Here is a 15455-nt window from a genome sequence, read left to right on the forward strand (position 1 = left end):
CTGACAAGATGGATTCAAACAGGCCATCCATCCTCAGAAGCTGCAGTTAAAGGACACTACAGCAGAGCAGCAGTGAAGTGGGTCGCAGAAGCAGAGAGAGGAAGACTAGAATGCAGAGAGAGGAAGAGGAAGGCTACGGTCGCGTTGCAAGAAAAAGCCCCCAATTATGATTTTATGAATTGTGAGGAGAATTTTCACATGACCTACATGCTAATACTAATACTTATAATCTATGAATATATATTAATCATTTCTAATAAATATAGTATAAATATAAATATATGTGAACATATTTACATTTATATAAACATATTTTACATAAGATTACAAGATTTATATTAAACATATATTAAAGAAAAAAATATTTATATGTTTCTGTATAATACATAATAAAACTAATAAATTATCTGATCTAAAGGCATCTATAATAGTATAATACAAAAAGACCATTTCAATACAATATACAAATAACGGCAAGAAATATGACCAATCATAATTCAGCATGCAAATAGGTCATGTCATCCCATTTTGTACACTGACAAAAATTTCGCAAACAATTACAAAGAAAGGGCAAGTAACACATTGAATTAAAAGTGACATTTTGTAGTAGAAAAACTAATATTGTAAAATAGAACACTCTTGCAAAACCCTACACCAATAATCTTGTTTTTTTACAACTTCAAAAAAACATTTACAGTATATACCTAATATAGCAAAAATGACAATTTAATCCTAAATTTCTTTAAAAAAACATTTAGTTAAAAAAGAAAGAAAAAAAGAGTATAAAAGTATAAACAATATAACAGTAAAATTACACTGTAAAAAAAATTAATCTCACCCATTAAAATGTATTTGTATGTAAAAATCGATGTATATACTGTAGCTTGGTTCAGTTAAATAGTAATTTTAAATAATATTTTTGACCAGTTAATTTACATGTTACCAATTTTTTGAACTTCATAGCTTAAATTATACACAAACCAAAAAAAGTCTGAATGTCTGTTTGTTCTTTTGAACGTTAAATTAAATTAAATTCATAAACATTTAAGGTTAAAGATTTAGAACAAACTCTAGCAAGAATGTATGATCAGTGTTGAATCAGATTTATTTCCACTTTTGGAAGTGGCCCAGAATCAACATAATTAGTTTTCTGTTCACACTGTCATTCACAAAACAGCTCCGTCACATAATGTTTACATAAAAAACATAATTGGGCCACATTCAACTATGCTGTGAATGCAGGTTAGGAGAGAGATTGGGGAACACAGCATTTCACCATCGACACCCCCCCCTCCACTCCACTGCTATTCACCCAGGCAACCACCTCCCCCCAAAATCAGCCCCAATGAACTGCAACTTTCACTCTCTTTCAAGCAAACACACACACTGATTAAATTGTGAAATGTCCGAAAAAGAAACCCAAATCCGTTCTGCCTCTTACACAATAAAGCAATTCACTAGCACCCTGAACACTACCACAAGTTAACAGGTCAGCAAAACTTTTCTAACAAGTGGTGAGTGAACACAGCACACAAGATCATTAGAAATTTTACAGCCTTAAAAAGAACATTTACTTTAATTATGGATGTCCCGAAAAAGTTAAAGCAAACTTCTGGTCACAGTTTTGTAAGTAAACTTAAACTTATTTCGGCTTCCCTACCACTTCCAAAACTATTGTATAGTGTGTTTTTGGACAGCGTGATCGAATCAGTAACAGCCATTCGTGATAAACAAGATCTCTTACACTGAACAGCCAAATCCATCCTTCATCTTCACACCAGCTTTAAAAATATTTACAGGTCCTCTTTTACTCCCAGAAGCCTCACTTCCTCAATCCGGTAAACTCCAAACGGCACGATTACTTCCACATGTCCACTACGGCCCTGTCCACAGTGTCTGAAACGATCCAGTTGCCTCTCTCTGTGCACGCACACACACAAACACACCCCTCTGCCACGGCCTGACAGGACGTTCAAACGGCAAGGGGCCGGCGCGAGTCTGATCTGTGTGAGGTCATCGCGGGAGCGAGGTAACACTTGAGGCAGTTTCAGAGCGAGTGTGGTGATCGGATCTCGGCATTCCTCATGCCCCAGGAGCCTCCAGCTGGGGTGGGACACAATAGAAGTGGAAAGGGGCGTATTTCTATGGTAATTTGTGCTGGTGGTGAGGTGCTCTGTGTAATCAGACCCTGTTCAACAGAGGGACAACAAAAGAGCCCTTTTACAGGCAGCAGAACAAATAGTAAAAAAGGAGGGAGACCAACGGAAAAAGACCGCCTGCCACCTGACCGCGGCCCCCTGGGAACAGCGTGCTTGAGCTGCCAGAGTACAAACTCCAGGAACTCACAATCCTGAATCACTGAACACATTGCGACACCTGTTAATAATCCCTGCACTTTTAAAGTTGGCATGAAATGAAAAATCACTATTTTCGAAATGCATATTATAGAGATTATTGTAAAAATTCATTTGTGCATAGGTTACATTTTTATATTTATTTATTTATTTTACCTCAGAATGTATAAGTCGTCACAACTGGACATTCCAGTATCTTCCCTCCACTTTTGAGTGCCATGCCCACATCTCAAAATCCAATCAACAACCGATAAATAGAAACAAGTTATATATATGACTCAATGATATAAATGACTCATTCATTCAAGTTCCCACCCTACAATTTTTGTCTTTATAATCCATTACACTTTGATGTACGTCAAAATATGGAAGATCTGTCAATACTTTTGTTTCATTGCAAATTTAACATGTTACAGTAGAATACAAATTTTAGAGATTTGCAGAAAAATGCAGATCAGCAACTCATCTGATCTAGTTTGAAACCATTTTATCTTATTTTATAGTGTTATTTTAATACCCTTGCAGGTTGCATGCAAAAACCAACGAGCATGACCAGGGTATTCTGATTTTTCTGAATCAGAGAAAAAGACTCAAAAAATCAGGTGAACCCAGAATACAGTAAGAACACAAGGCACAATTTCATGTTAAGCATTTTTCACAGAAAAGTGATTGAAATAGTAATCGTAGGTGCTGTATATGGATTGCAAGTGCCCAAAACGTGCAGTTTGTTCAGATATCGTTGTCTTTCTTCTTTTGAGATGTGATCTAAATATTCAAGGCTTGAAACGACTCGTTTGGACTACAACGCATATTTTCCGGGATTTGTGATATCACATATATCGACGAATGGGACGAGACCTGGTTGAGCTGCACTAGAGAAGGCAACGAGTGTTATCACTATGTCGGAGACACGATAGTTTCCCCAACGCAGACGAACTTAGAGTGGTTACAATCATCCGGGTTTAAATCTCACTCAAATTTATTTGATTTTGAACCACTTTTTTTTTACACTGAAGCTCGCAGGGGGTTATGGTAAGGGGCGTGACATTTCCCGACCAGGTGCCAAATGGGGCCAATCACAACACACACTGGCCCAGCTAACCAATCACAGCACATTTCGTATTTCAGAAGGCGGGCCTTCATTTGATACAGGAACTATTCGAGCTGTTCATGCCAGACTGGGGAGAGAGGTGTTGTAATAATGTAAAATATGTGAAAAATAATATGTTTTTCGAACAACCTAGTATGAGAGTCTGTTCTAGTACACCCCCAAAACAAAATCAAGACTTTGTAAAAGAGCGTAATAGGACTCTATAATGCTAAAGCTTCTCAAACACCTTGACTCAAGATTACAGAAAAAAATATTTATAATAGACACTGCAATAACTTGTGCTCAATAAGATCAAGAAAATGTGTATTAACAAAATAAATATGTTCAATTTTGATTTTCTATTGATAGATAAAAGCATGTGCTAAAGAAAACGTAAACATGGACTTTAAATGTAAGATACTGGTGCTGTTTGCCTGGGATCTGAGTTATTAGTACTGCACCTCACGCCCGGATAAACAGAGCTGAGCTCTTTCACACTGCCAGCGAGAGAGCCAGAGAATCAGATGGAAAAAGCGAGCAGCGTCAGCAATGGCAAAATGTTTTTTGCCAAACAGACGTTTGCATTCAGTTACCAACTGCCGTTGTGAGCAGAATTGATTCATCAGTTTTTTTAGTCATCCAGCTAAAAGATAATGAAAAGCAGACACTTTCATTCAGGAAATAAATGACAGAATGTTGAGGTTATATTCATGTGACCATGTGTATTCAGGGCACAGGGGTGTAATATGTACTGAAAACAAGAAGTCATGTGAGTTATGTCAGTTATGCCTCGGGGAGTATGCAGGAATATCAGTTTACCGTAATTAAACGCCATGTTCCAGTCTCTACAACACACACACACACACACACACACACACTGGTTTTATGAGGGCTGTATTCTTGTTACACATAAGCATAAACTATATTCACCACATGTCAGAACTGTTGAAGGTTTCAGACAGCATGTTACGCACAGCTATAAACAACATAATGTGACCAAAATATCACAGAGACTAGAAGGTGGATTCTTTTGATTTGGGCAAGTAAGAAAAGGCACCGCAATGCCCTAGCAACCACATAGCAACACCCTAGCACCCTTTTATAATTTTATCAAGTATTAAATGCATTCATAACCCTCACGTTACAGTATGAAATAAACAGATACACAAACTTGTCATTCATGGCACTGACTGGAAAACTTCTATTCAATCCTTCTAGCTTACACTGAAGCTCTGTGGGTTCTGACTGCAAAACAGAAACAAACCGAGCCAAAGAAACGTCTGTCGGAATATCTAACAGCCAAGACTTCTGAAGAAAACTATCCTTCACATAGAGGCTGGATTTACAAAGAGAGTATGTGTGAAATTGTAATTACACATACAGTTGTTAATAGAATAGCAAACCCCCGATTTAATATATGCAAGCCAACAGAGATTTGCATATTGAAGAATTTCATTTTCATAAAGAGCAGCCTAGCAACTAATACAAAGCCAGCAAGAGATAGCCATGTTGTGAAAAGAATCTATAACAGAAAAAAGACCGAATAAGAATATCTGGTTAGTTGGAAAACGTGAAGAAAGAAAGAAACAAGCAGGTGCTATAAGAACAAACCACACAAAATAAGAGATACCTTCGTCAACATCTGAAATATAGTCCTCACTGAGCATTTCAGGCACATTGGCTCTACGAACTGTGTAATTTAAATGAAAAATGTTAGAAATAATATGTAAATGAACAAAAATAAACTTAAACGAAGATAAAAATAGACCAGAGACATATGAAACCTTGTTTACCTTCATCATCTGACATGTCCAAAAACTCATTCATTGTTTCTGGAACATTCAATTTATGTTTCTCCGTCACTGTCTGCAAAAACACCAAAAAAAAAAAATAATAAGTGATTAGTTGATGTGGCTTCATTTTGCTTTGCATCAAATATAAAGCATGTCTTACATTATTAGCATATAGCATTGTTTTTTCCTGCTATCTGTGACTCTATCAGAACAGACCTGCTACCAACTTTTGTGTGTGTTGCGATCCACTCTCTGAGGACCACTATATTAAAGCACAATAACACCTGGTGTACGGTATTCAGTGGAATAGAAAGTGTTATGATACAAAGTCCCTCACCACAGTAGTGTGCATCTCCTCTGTCACGACTTTGAGTGTGTCAACCACAGAGATGTAACCCAGGCGCCTGGCAATAGCCAAGGCAGTGTTTCCATTCTGCAGGTTAAGGGAAAAAGAGCAATATTAATTAAATGAATGAATGAATAAATAAATAGATGTTTTAGAATATTAAGTAATTATTATGCAATTTATTACATACACAATTTTATATAATATAATATAATATACATAAAATTCTGAAAGGAAAAAAAGGCTAAATCAATGCAGTGGTGACTCTGCTTTAGGATCAGTGTTGAAATCAGTGGAAACCCTGATAATTAGAATTCAAAAGAATGGCATTTATTCAAATTTTTTGTAATATTCCAAATGTCTTAACTCTAACTTTTGATCAATTTAATGTTTCCTTGCTGAATAGAAGTTTTAATTTCTTTACAAAAATACTGACACCAAACCTTTACACTGTAATGTGTGTGTGTGTGTGTGTGTGTTCTGGTATTTCCTATGTCCCCACAAGTATAGTCACACCAGTTTGTTTTTTTAGGTCCCCATGAGGAAACAAGCCAATGAATCATACAAAATTATAATTTTTTTAAATCTAAAAAATGCAGGAAGTTTTGTGGGAGGGGTAGGGTGAGGGCAAGGAGATAGAAAATACAGTCTGTACTGTATGAAAACCATTATGCCCATGGACTGTCCCCATAAAATATGGAAACCCAATTTGTGTGTGAGGTCATTACCTTAGTCTCTGGGTCGATTGTGGCACCATGATTAACCAGCACTTCTGAAACATTGACCTTGTCCTCTTGAGCCGCCAAGTGAAGAGGGGTCAGTCCACTCTGACACAGATATTCATTAACCAATTTAGTAACATAACCAAAGAGATGCGACACATCATGCATAGATGAAGCATCCATTAATCAGCGTAGATAACACTTCTTAAAACGATAGTTCACCCAAAAATGAAAATCCTGTCGTTAATTACTCATCCTCATGTCGTTCCAAACCCGTAAGACATTTGTTCATCTTCGGAACACAAATTAAGATATTTTTGATGAATTCTGAGAGCTCTCAGAATTCATAAAAAATATCTTAATTTGTGTTCTGAAGATGAATGGAGGTCTTACGGGTTTAGAATGACATGAGGATGACAGAATTTTCATTTTTGGGTGAACTATCCCTTTAATAGCTGAGCTGAATACAACCATAATTTGACACTGGTGACCTTGAAGTCAACATGAAATGGCAACCACAACCCATTTTACTTCTGTAATGTGATCATTTCCGTAATGTGTTTAGTTTCATAATGTGACATTTTCAAGCCCAACTGAATATTCAATTAGATAAAAATGTAAACAGAACTTAAATTTTATATATTAGAAATTTATTAGATCACAAAAAATTAAAAGTCAAATTTAAGAGCATCATATTATATATGTATATTAGGGATGCACCGATGTATTATCGATGCACTTTTTGATTATATTTTAAAGCCATCAACATATCGGAAATAGCATGAAAAGGGCAGATACCGATGGTTTATTAATTAACTGCATGGAGACAACGAGTTGCATGCCCGTTGCATAATCCAACATTTTTTCCAAAATAATTAAATACTTACCAAAAAAAAAAAATCTGTATAAAATATAGTTTGTCAGACAGCATAGTACGGCCTATGCAAACGTGACGCTGATGCATCCAACGAGTGAAATGCCCATGCTCAGCTGTAAATTCATCATAGGTAAGTCACATGGCAATGCCCCGGCGTTAGAGTTTATCCGAGGATATGTCACGAACCGCCAAGCATTAGGCCTACATTTAAGTGTAAATGAATGGCCTAACATGCAGCTTTTTGTTTGAAACCGGTGTAGAACACGGATTCACACAAGGTCACATCAAGCACCTGCAGCGTTTCTGTGAACGGAGAAAACAGAATAAAACTATATAGGCTACATAAAAAGGAATATAGGCCTATACACAAAATATATTTAACTTAAATCATTAACAGATTAACAAAACAAAAGAAAAAAAAATTGTGCTGAGCTTCGGATAATTGTAATGCGTTTAGAAGTTCTCTGGGAAAAAAAACGAGATGGCGGAAAGCCGTTTTCTTTATTTTGCAAAAGCTTTACAGTTTTGAATGATGTTTTTCTTCTATCTGTACGACCAACCAGCGTTGGTATGACCATAAATGACCCGTAACAGTAGTGAAAACAATGCAGTGATCGCGTCGGTTCCTCACACGCACATACAACAAATTTTGCTAATTTGACATCGCCGCCTGTTCATTATCAAAATAAACTACAGTTAAAGAAACATAAAAATTTAAGGTCATTGCAAACTGAGTCCGAAATTTTCGTATGCATTTTTTCATATATGTTATCCTAAAAATAGGAATGCTGAATCCCTGACAATTTTCAAATGACAGCTGAAAACTCAGCTCTTTCAACGCTACTTGACTTCATCTTAAATAAAAAAAAAAAAAACTTTGCCTTTCTCTTTATTTATTCCTTCCCTTTCTAGCTTGTACTTATTTGAACAATGCCTGAAACTTGGTATGACAAGCACTTCCTGTGTCTGTTTGCCTCTTTAAGAAGAATCGCTTTATGTATTCTCCAATTGTAAGCATAAGCTTGCCATCCTCGGTGGTTACAGTGGGTGGACTAGAAGTGAAATGACGATAATGATCAAGAATGTGGGGTGGAGGTGGTTTTGTGTGAGCATGTGTGCAGCCGCTTGGCTTGCAGCCATGTTTCTTCATCATTTGTGTGTGTGTGTGGATTAAATGTGTGTTTACTAGTTGAGAAACTGCGGTTTGTAAGGGTTTCCTGATACCTTCGCTGCAGCGTGCGGAGACGATCCTTGGTCCAACAGAAGGAGGGCCACTTTCTGGTTATCGTAGTGTGCAGCAACATGCAGTGGTGTTAGTCCACTCTAAAAACACATACATACACACATAGATATACAGCTATTATTGGCCAAGAGCTCAAAGGTGGGGTGTGTGAAACAGGTGCCATCATAAATCAATCAGCTTTTACATTTGGACATTGCAGGAGAGTAAATTTAGCCAGAACACATTAGTGAATGAAACCTCTGGAAGTGGAAAATGATAGTATGTACCCTGATAGCATACAAATGTCTCTTTTCACCTGGAAGATGCCATTTTTAAAGCATTCACTAGCTGTCTGCAGTTAGAAAGACATTCAGCGGAATGTCTTAAAAGATGTTTATTAGTTAAAAGACACTGAATACATAACTTAAGAAATAAAATGTATAGATTTGCAGATGATTGCAGCAACATAAGTGTGCTTATATAATTTTTTTATATAAAAAAATTTGTAGTCAGTGACTACATTTTTAATGATAATAGGAATGTGTATTTATAAGCAGTTCTACAAAATATTAACATTAAGCGCATGAGTTTGTTTATATGTATTAAAGACCCTATGAAATTAATGTTTTAAATGCATATAACTGCTTTTAATTTCTTGAGGTTTTAATGGTTCAGTCACACTTAATTTTGTGTTTCATTCACTTCCATTCATACACATGCAAATGCATGAGAGTTGTAATGAGAGTTTACTTTATGTGTGAACTATATGATAACCAACATTCATTATACTTCTGTCTGTATGTCAGACTGAAGATTAGCCAGCACAAGCATGTTGTTTCTTCTTTGTGTGAAATTTAATTGGGTGTAAGCTGAGTTGGGAAACAGATGTAACCATTTTTAGGCATTACACAAAGAATTCTGATTAAATGTGTCCAATGCCCATGTCTCTCATCCAAAATCCTTTTAAACAGATGCTTAGAAATAAAAACTGAATGCTTCATTTCTTACCGTGGTCATGTTACCATACCAGAAACCGAAGATTGGCCATGATGACATAGACTCATACTATAAATCTCGTACATTATAGGTTGTAATCATCAATCTATAACCATTAGTGCACAAATAGACACTTTTACCTTTCCAGCTGCATCAGGTGGCGCTCGCTTCTGTAGCAGTAATTTAGCAACTTCAATCTTCCCGTATTTGGCTGCAACATGCAGGGGAGTGAATCCTTTCTGCAAAGACAAACAGTACATACTTGGAAATAAAGAAAAAAATGTACACTGAATTAAAAAAATAATAATAACCAAAAGAAGAAAAGAAAAAAAACGAAATGTACCCACTAGAATATTCAGAGACAAGTCATCCGTTATGACATGCAAAACTCATTTTGTGTGGGGTTGAAAATGTATAACTGACATTGGGGAAAAAACGGATCTGTGTTGCACAAGTTTCCTTCTGTAATACTAAAGAATAAACTTCTGTCCAGTTAGAGATAAAGCACTGCTGTAACACAAGGCACAGAACAAACATATCCAGTGACAGCTGTTATCGGAGGGAAACTGCTCTGCGGTGAATGGAGTCATGGAAAACACCATCAATTCATTGTCCTTCCTCAGCACATTCCCACACTGTAACACTTGGCAGCCTCTCAGTGATGGTTGTCTCGTATTTTATGTCTATCCCAAGCACACAGCGGGACACTGGGGGAATCTTTTATTACTACAGCTAGAAAATAGCTGCTGAGGGTCAAGGCTGAGTTTTATTGGATGACAAAAATTTAAAGTGCCCCTATTATGGGTTAAGAAAGGTTCATAATTTGGCTTTGGGAGTCCCCAACAACAGGTTGACATGCATGCAAGGTCAAAAAACACTTTCAATTTCTTATGATATGCATTTATTTTTACCTTACTTGCTCAACGACTCCCAAACGATTTGCTCAACGATTAATTTTTCCAAACTCCTCCTTTGCGTGACGCTAATCTGCGGTGATTGGTCCGATTGGTCTCATTTTCATTTCATCATGCCTGTAATGCCTGATAAAGCAGCGTTTGTGAGCGCAGTGCTGCTTTGTGTACAGCGTTACCGGGGAAACCGCAATTTTTACTGCTCCAAAAGCTGCACCTAGTGGCAAAGAATGAATTTGCATGTTCATTCAGACCAACGTGAAAAGACCAACAAGTGGGTGGGCAATATGCTAATGTTTCATGTTGACGTCAACATGAAACGGCTTGGGATTCGTTTTAAAAACGACTCGTTTCAGTGATTCAGAGTCGACTCTTTCTTTTGAGAGACAATAACTTTATACACGGTGCACTTTCAGATTTAAAACTTTGCAGGATGTTTTCATTCACTTAGAGCTGTGTTACACACTGCATGAAAGGTCATTTTCAAAAATCCATAATAGGGGCACTTTACGCTAGTGCATTGCTTTTAGCATATACACTAACATGTATAGTCTCTTCTAAAGATTCATGGTTTCCAGTTCTTTTTCTTTCTTTCTTTCTTTCTTTCTTTCTTTCTTTCAATAGGATGCATATTTTAAAAAGACAATAAACATTCAAGTCTTTCTTTTTGTTTGTGTGTTTGTGTGTGTGTGTGTGTGTGTGTTTGAGAAAATAAGTATATTTCATTAATACTGATCAATATTTAAGGTTTGAATCAAAAAAATTAATATAATTTGAGAAACCATAAATTCGACTAACAAATTAGAGTATTTTATAAATTGGTTCAAAGTATACATTTTTCATTATAATGTCTCCTGGATATTTACAAAACCAACCTCCTGTTTCAGTAGGAAATACAGTATATCAACACAGAAAAGGGAACTGCACTTGCCAAGCCATTACATACGGTCTTTAATGTAAAGCCTGTTTATTCCTGTCTTAACCAGAGAGAAGAGATGTCTTGTTATCCATGCAATCTGACAGATGCTTCAAACTATGTTTCAGTTTGAGTGTAGGCGACTACCGATCTGGTCCACGGACCTTTATTCACTGGGAAAAAGCCCTGTGCTCAATAACATAATGAGAACAAACACCAAAAACTAATACATCCCACATGCATCAACTCCAACTGATCCTAAACATCATCAGATGTTCCTTAATAATGGACATGATGTCAACATCATGCTGTTCCATAAAAGCATTTTGTAATACATTCCATCTAATGGAAATATAACAGCATACTGCTAGCAAAATCCTCCGTCAGCATGGCAGGTTGGTGAGCTATTGTAATGGATGAGATGACCTTTCTTTAGTCAGCTTAAATGTTCAGGGTGGAGATGTAAAGCATTTCACACAGAAAACATTTAGTAAACGCTGATTTACATTCAAGCCGTGATTTAACACTGCTGAGTGACAAATGCTAATACTGAATGTGTCAGGATGCATGATTTATTCCAGTGATGAACTGCAGTGTATTAGTGTTGGGATATCTATCTAGCTATCCGAACTCAACACAGGGAGGAGTCATGATGAGCTAGAGGTGTTCACAAATCATTTCACACACTGCATCAGTTTCCATTAGTTGTTTGCACTGACAGCAATGTGTTAATTTTTGCAAGAAAGCAGAGTACTTGTCAAAACGAATTTACATTTTTTTTACCATTTCATACCATTACTATTTCAGCCCACAAGCAATGTTAAAGCATCCAGTGGTGTTCTACACTGCAGAAATAATAGATTCCTATCTCTAATGTAGCATGTTTAGTTTTCAGTTATGACTTTCCAAATATAATTTCTCGGTAGTTTGGGTTGGGCTTGTCCATTGTAAAGTAAAGGGCAAGACACACATCTGCATAGTGATTAGGATTACACTTTATTTCGATAGTCCACTTTAGACATTCTACTAACTATAAGTAACTTTGTAACTACATGTCAACTACATGTCAACTAATTCTCATTCATTTGCAACTACATGTCTACTAACTCTCAGAGTAGACTGTTAGGGTAGGTTTAGGGTTAGTAGAATAAGTTGACAAAGAAAGTGTTAGAAGATATTAAGCAGACAGTCTACTGATACTGTACTAACTGCTAGTTGACATGTAGTTGACATGTAGTTGCAAAGTTACTTACTGTTAATAGAATGTCTAAAGTGGACTATCGAAATAAAGTGTTACCGTGATTAGTTTTACAGAATAATCAATTTAATTAATAATTTGAAACAACATCAGAACGCAGCTCACATGCTCAATTTATTCATAATTCAATTCGGTTACACTTTACTTGAAGGGGTGTGCATAAGACTGACATGACACCTTCATAATCATGACATGACACCTACATAATCATGACATGACACATGTCATGAATATGAAGGGTTTTTATGCATGTTTATGACAACTGTCATTAGGGTAAGGGTAGGGGTAGGGTTAATTTTTTATGTAAAGATGACATTATTTGAGATGTCTTTGTTATGGGCTATGGTTAGGGGTAAGGGTAGGGGTAGGGTTAGGTTAGGGTTAGGTCAAATAATGTCATATTTGCATTAAAAATGACAAAACTGAGCGAATGACACTTAATGACAGTTGTCATAAACATGCATAAAACCTCCTTCATATTCATGACATGTGTCATGTCATGATTATGAAGGTGTCATGTCAGTCTTATGCACACCCCTTCAAGTAAAGTGTTACCTTGAATTCATTTACTGATTTATTACAAACACAACTGCAGCTTGATGAGGGAGGGGCTGTTCACTCCATTAAACCACATAAAAAGAAATCAACATCCCATCACAAGGGATGTCACAGACAAAGCAAAATGGTGGCGCTCTTGTGGAATGGATGCAATCAAACAATCTTGTTTAAAAATGACGAGTGGAATGGGACCATAGAAAATAGCAGCAGGACTCACTAAACAGCACAAAGTGGATCAGTTTAATAGTGTGATCAAAGTATGATCTATTTTGATTCATCGAAACCACATCAGCGTTAGCCTATCTGAAATAAAATACATTTCTGAAACAAAATATACCACAGAAATATGATGCATTGTAACACTAGGACCAAGGGATCGTTAAAATGAGTGAATGCTATTTTCTTTCCTGTGTTGTATGTATTTCCTGAAACAGTGTTAATTGGTAAAGAAAGTTGAAATTGGACATATTGACGGGCTCATCCTTTTTTTCTTTTTTTTTTTACCAAAAAAAACCATTTAAAAAATAAAGTTACAAATAAATCAATAAATATATAACAATTTATATTGCAAGTAAACATTATATCACAACTATAAAATATTACAACTATATTTTAATATCTATATTTCTTTTATAATTTTGTTTGTGAGAGTCTAGTAAGATCACATTTTTACAGCATAGACTGCGCAGATTGCATAATTTCTGGGAGAACAAAGAGGGAGGATGAATCTTTCAGGCAAAATCAAATCAATCAATATTTCTTAGATTTAACACTTGGATAAAAAGTGCCATTGGATGGTTTTCACTGAATGCTCATCATTTTGCGCACAATTTACTCTACTGTAGTGTAGGGCTGAACAATTTTGGAAAATAATCTAATTGCGATTTTTTTTAACAATATTGCGATTGGGATTTAATATGCAATTTTTTTTAAAGCTCTTTATGTTCTGTATTATTCAACAAAGACAAGCTATAAATCATTGTATAGTATGCCCAACACACTATTAGATAGATTAAACATAAATGTTCTTTTCTGTAGGCCAGGCCTATATGTTACGATGAAATTAGGTGATGCATGAATTGATATGAATGACATTTTTATTTAACAACTACAATCACAGTACATTGACTGATTTGTTGAACTTCCAACCTTGTAAGCATGTAATAATTACGTTTAAATAAGCTTGGTGTAAACATTAATATGAAAGTCAGTAACAAATCACACAAACTAAAGTAGATTGCAGAAATATAAAAACAAATCTGTTGCTTTACCACACTACTTTAGGTAATTCACAGTCACTGTAATAAACATATGTAAACATGTGCACTGCACTTTTTAAACACTGTCTGTTAACTTTAGACCAGTGGTTCTCAAACTTTTTTGGTTGCACCCCCCTTTAAACCTATAAAAAAAATCTGCCCCCCTTTCACGAATCCCCATCCCACCTCAGACTACCAAATAATTTCACTAAACATTATGAAAAATTGATCATCAAGTTGAACACACCTCTTTACTCTCGCGTGTCACGTGACCGTGTAATCGCAGCCTCTGCGATTGAAAAATCGAAATGTTTCATATCGCGATATTATCGCAAATGCAATTAATCGTTCAGCCCTACTGTAGTGTGATGATTGGACTCATCTCATGGAAAGGTTTTAAGTCTTTTATATTTCATTTGTACTGTATTGCAAAACAGAGACTGAACATTGTTGCTAAATCCTTAGATCAAAGAAATTTGTCAACATTCATTTCCATTTTCGGACAGTACACTCTCAGAAAAAAAGATGCAATAATTATCACTGGTTGTACATTTCACAAAATAGATCTTTTTACCTTATTTATCCATAAAGGGTGCATTTAAGTACCTTAAAGGTACTCAAAATGTACATATTAGTACCTAAAGGGTAAATGGTACATCCCAGAGACAGCTTCTGTACCTTTTTTTCCTGAGAGTGTAGACTATATAGTAAATGTAAACAAAAGTATCAAGAGGTTAAAAATAGCCTAGTTGGCATCCAAATCTTCTCTGATCATCTGACAAGCAACAAACAGCAAGTTTTATGAATCGTCCAGCTTTGTTGGTGTGACTGACCTTGGTAGTGATGCCTAGAGATGCTCCGTTGTCCATCAGGATGGATGCCATGTCTTTGTGGCCATCACGGGCGGCCAAGTGGAGCGGCGTGTATCCAGATGTGGTGGTGGCGTCAGGTGAAGCCCCATGTTGCAGTAGTTGCTGGACTATATCTGGTTTTCCCAGACGACTGGATATATGCAGCGGGGTCTGATCGTCCTACACACACACACACACACACACACACACACACACACACACACATATAAGACTTGTTAGTTTTTTTTTTGTAGAGGTTATAAGATGCTAGACCTTTTTAGTATTTCCTTGCAGGACTGCAG

The 15455-nt window shown here is 36.2% G+C and overlaps 1 protein-coding gene across 1 annotated transcript in view; it reads right to left on the minus strand.

Moving 5' to 3' along the window:
• ank3b (ankyrin 3b) overlaps positions 1-15455 on the minus strand; it is a 106438-nt gene that overhangs the window by 32087 nt on the left and 58896 nt on the right. Inside the window, exons 14-20 of the mRNA XM_016283247.1 lie at positions 15136-15333; positions 9541-9639; positions 8407-8505; positions 6312-6488; positions 5575-5670; positions 5238-5310; positions 5075-5134 (exon numbers count right to left, since the gene is read on the minus strand). Coding sequence (XP_016138733.1) covers positions 5075-5134; positions 5238-5310; positions 5575-5670; positions 6312-6488; positions 8407-8505; positions 9541-9639; positions 15136-15333 — 802 coding nt within the window. The remainder of the gene's footprint in view (positions 1-5074; positions 5135-5237; positions 5311-5574; positions 5671-6311; positions 6489-8406; positions 8506-9540; positions 9640-15135; positions 15334-15455) is intronic.

The sequence above is a fragment of the Sinocyclocheilus grahami genome, unplaced genomic scaffold (genome assembly GCF_001515645.1).
Source record: "Sinocyclocheilus grahami isolate Dianchi unplaced genomic scaffold, SAMN03320097.WGS_v1.1 scaffold172.1, whole genome shotgun sequence".
NCBI classification, from domain to species: Eukaryota; Metazoa; Chordata; class Actinopteri; order Cypriniformes; family Cyprinidae; genus Sinocyclocheilus; species Sinocyclocheilus grahami.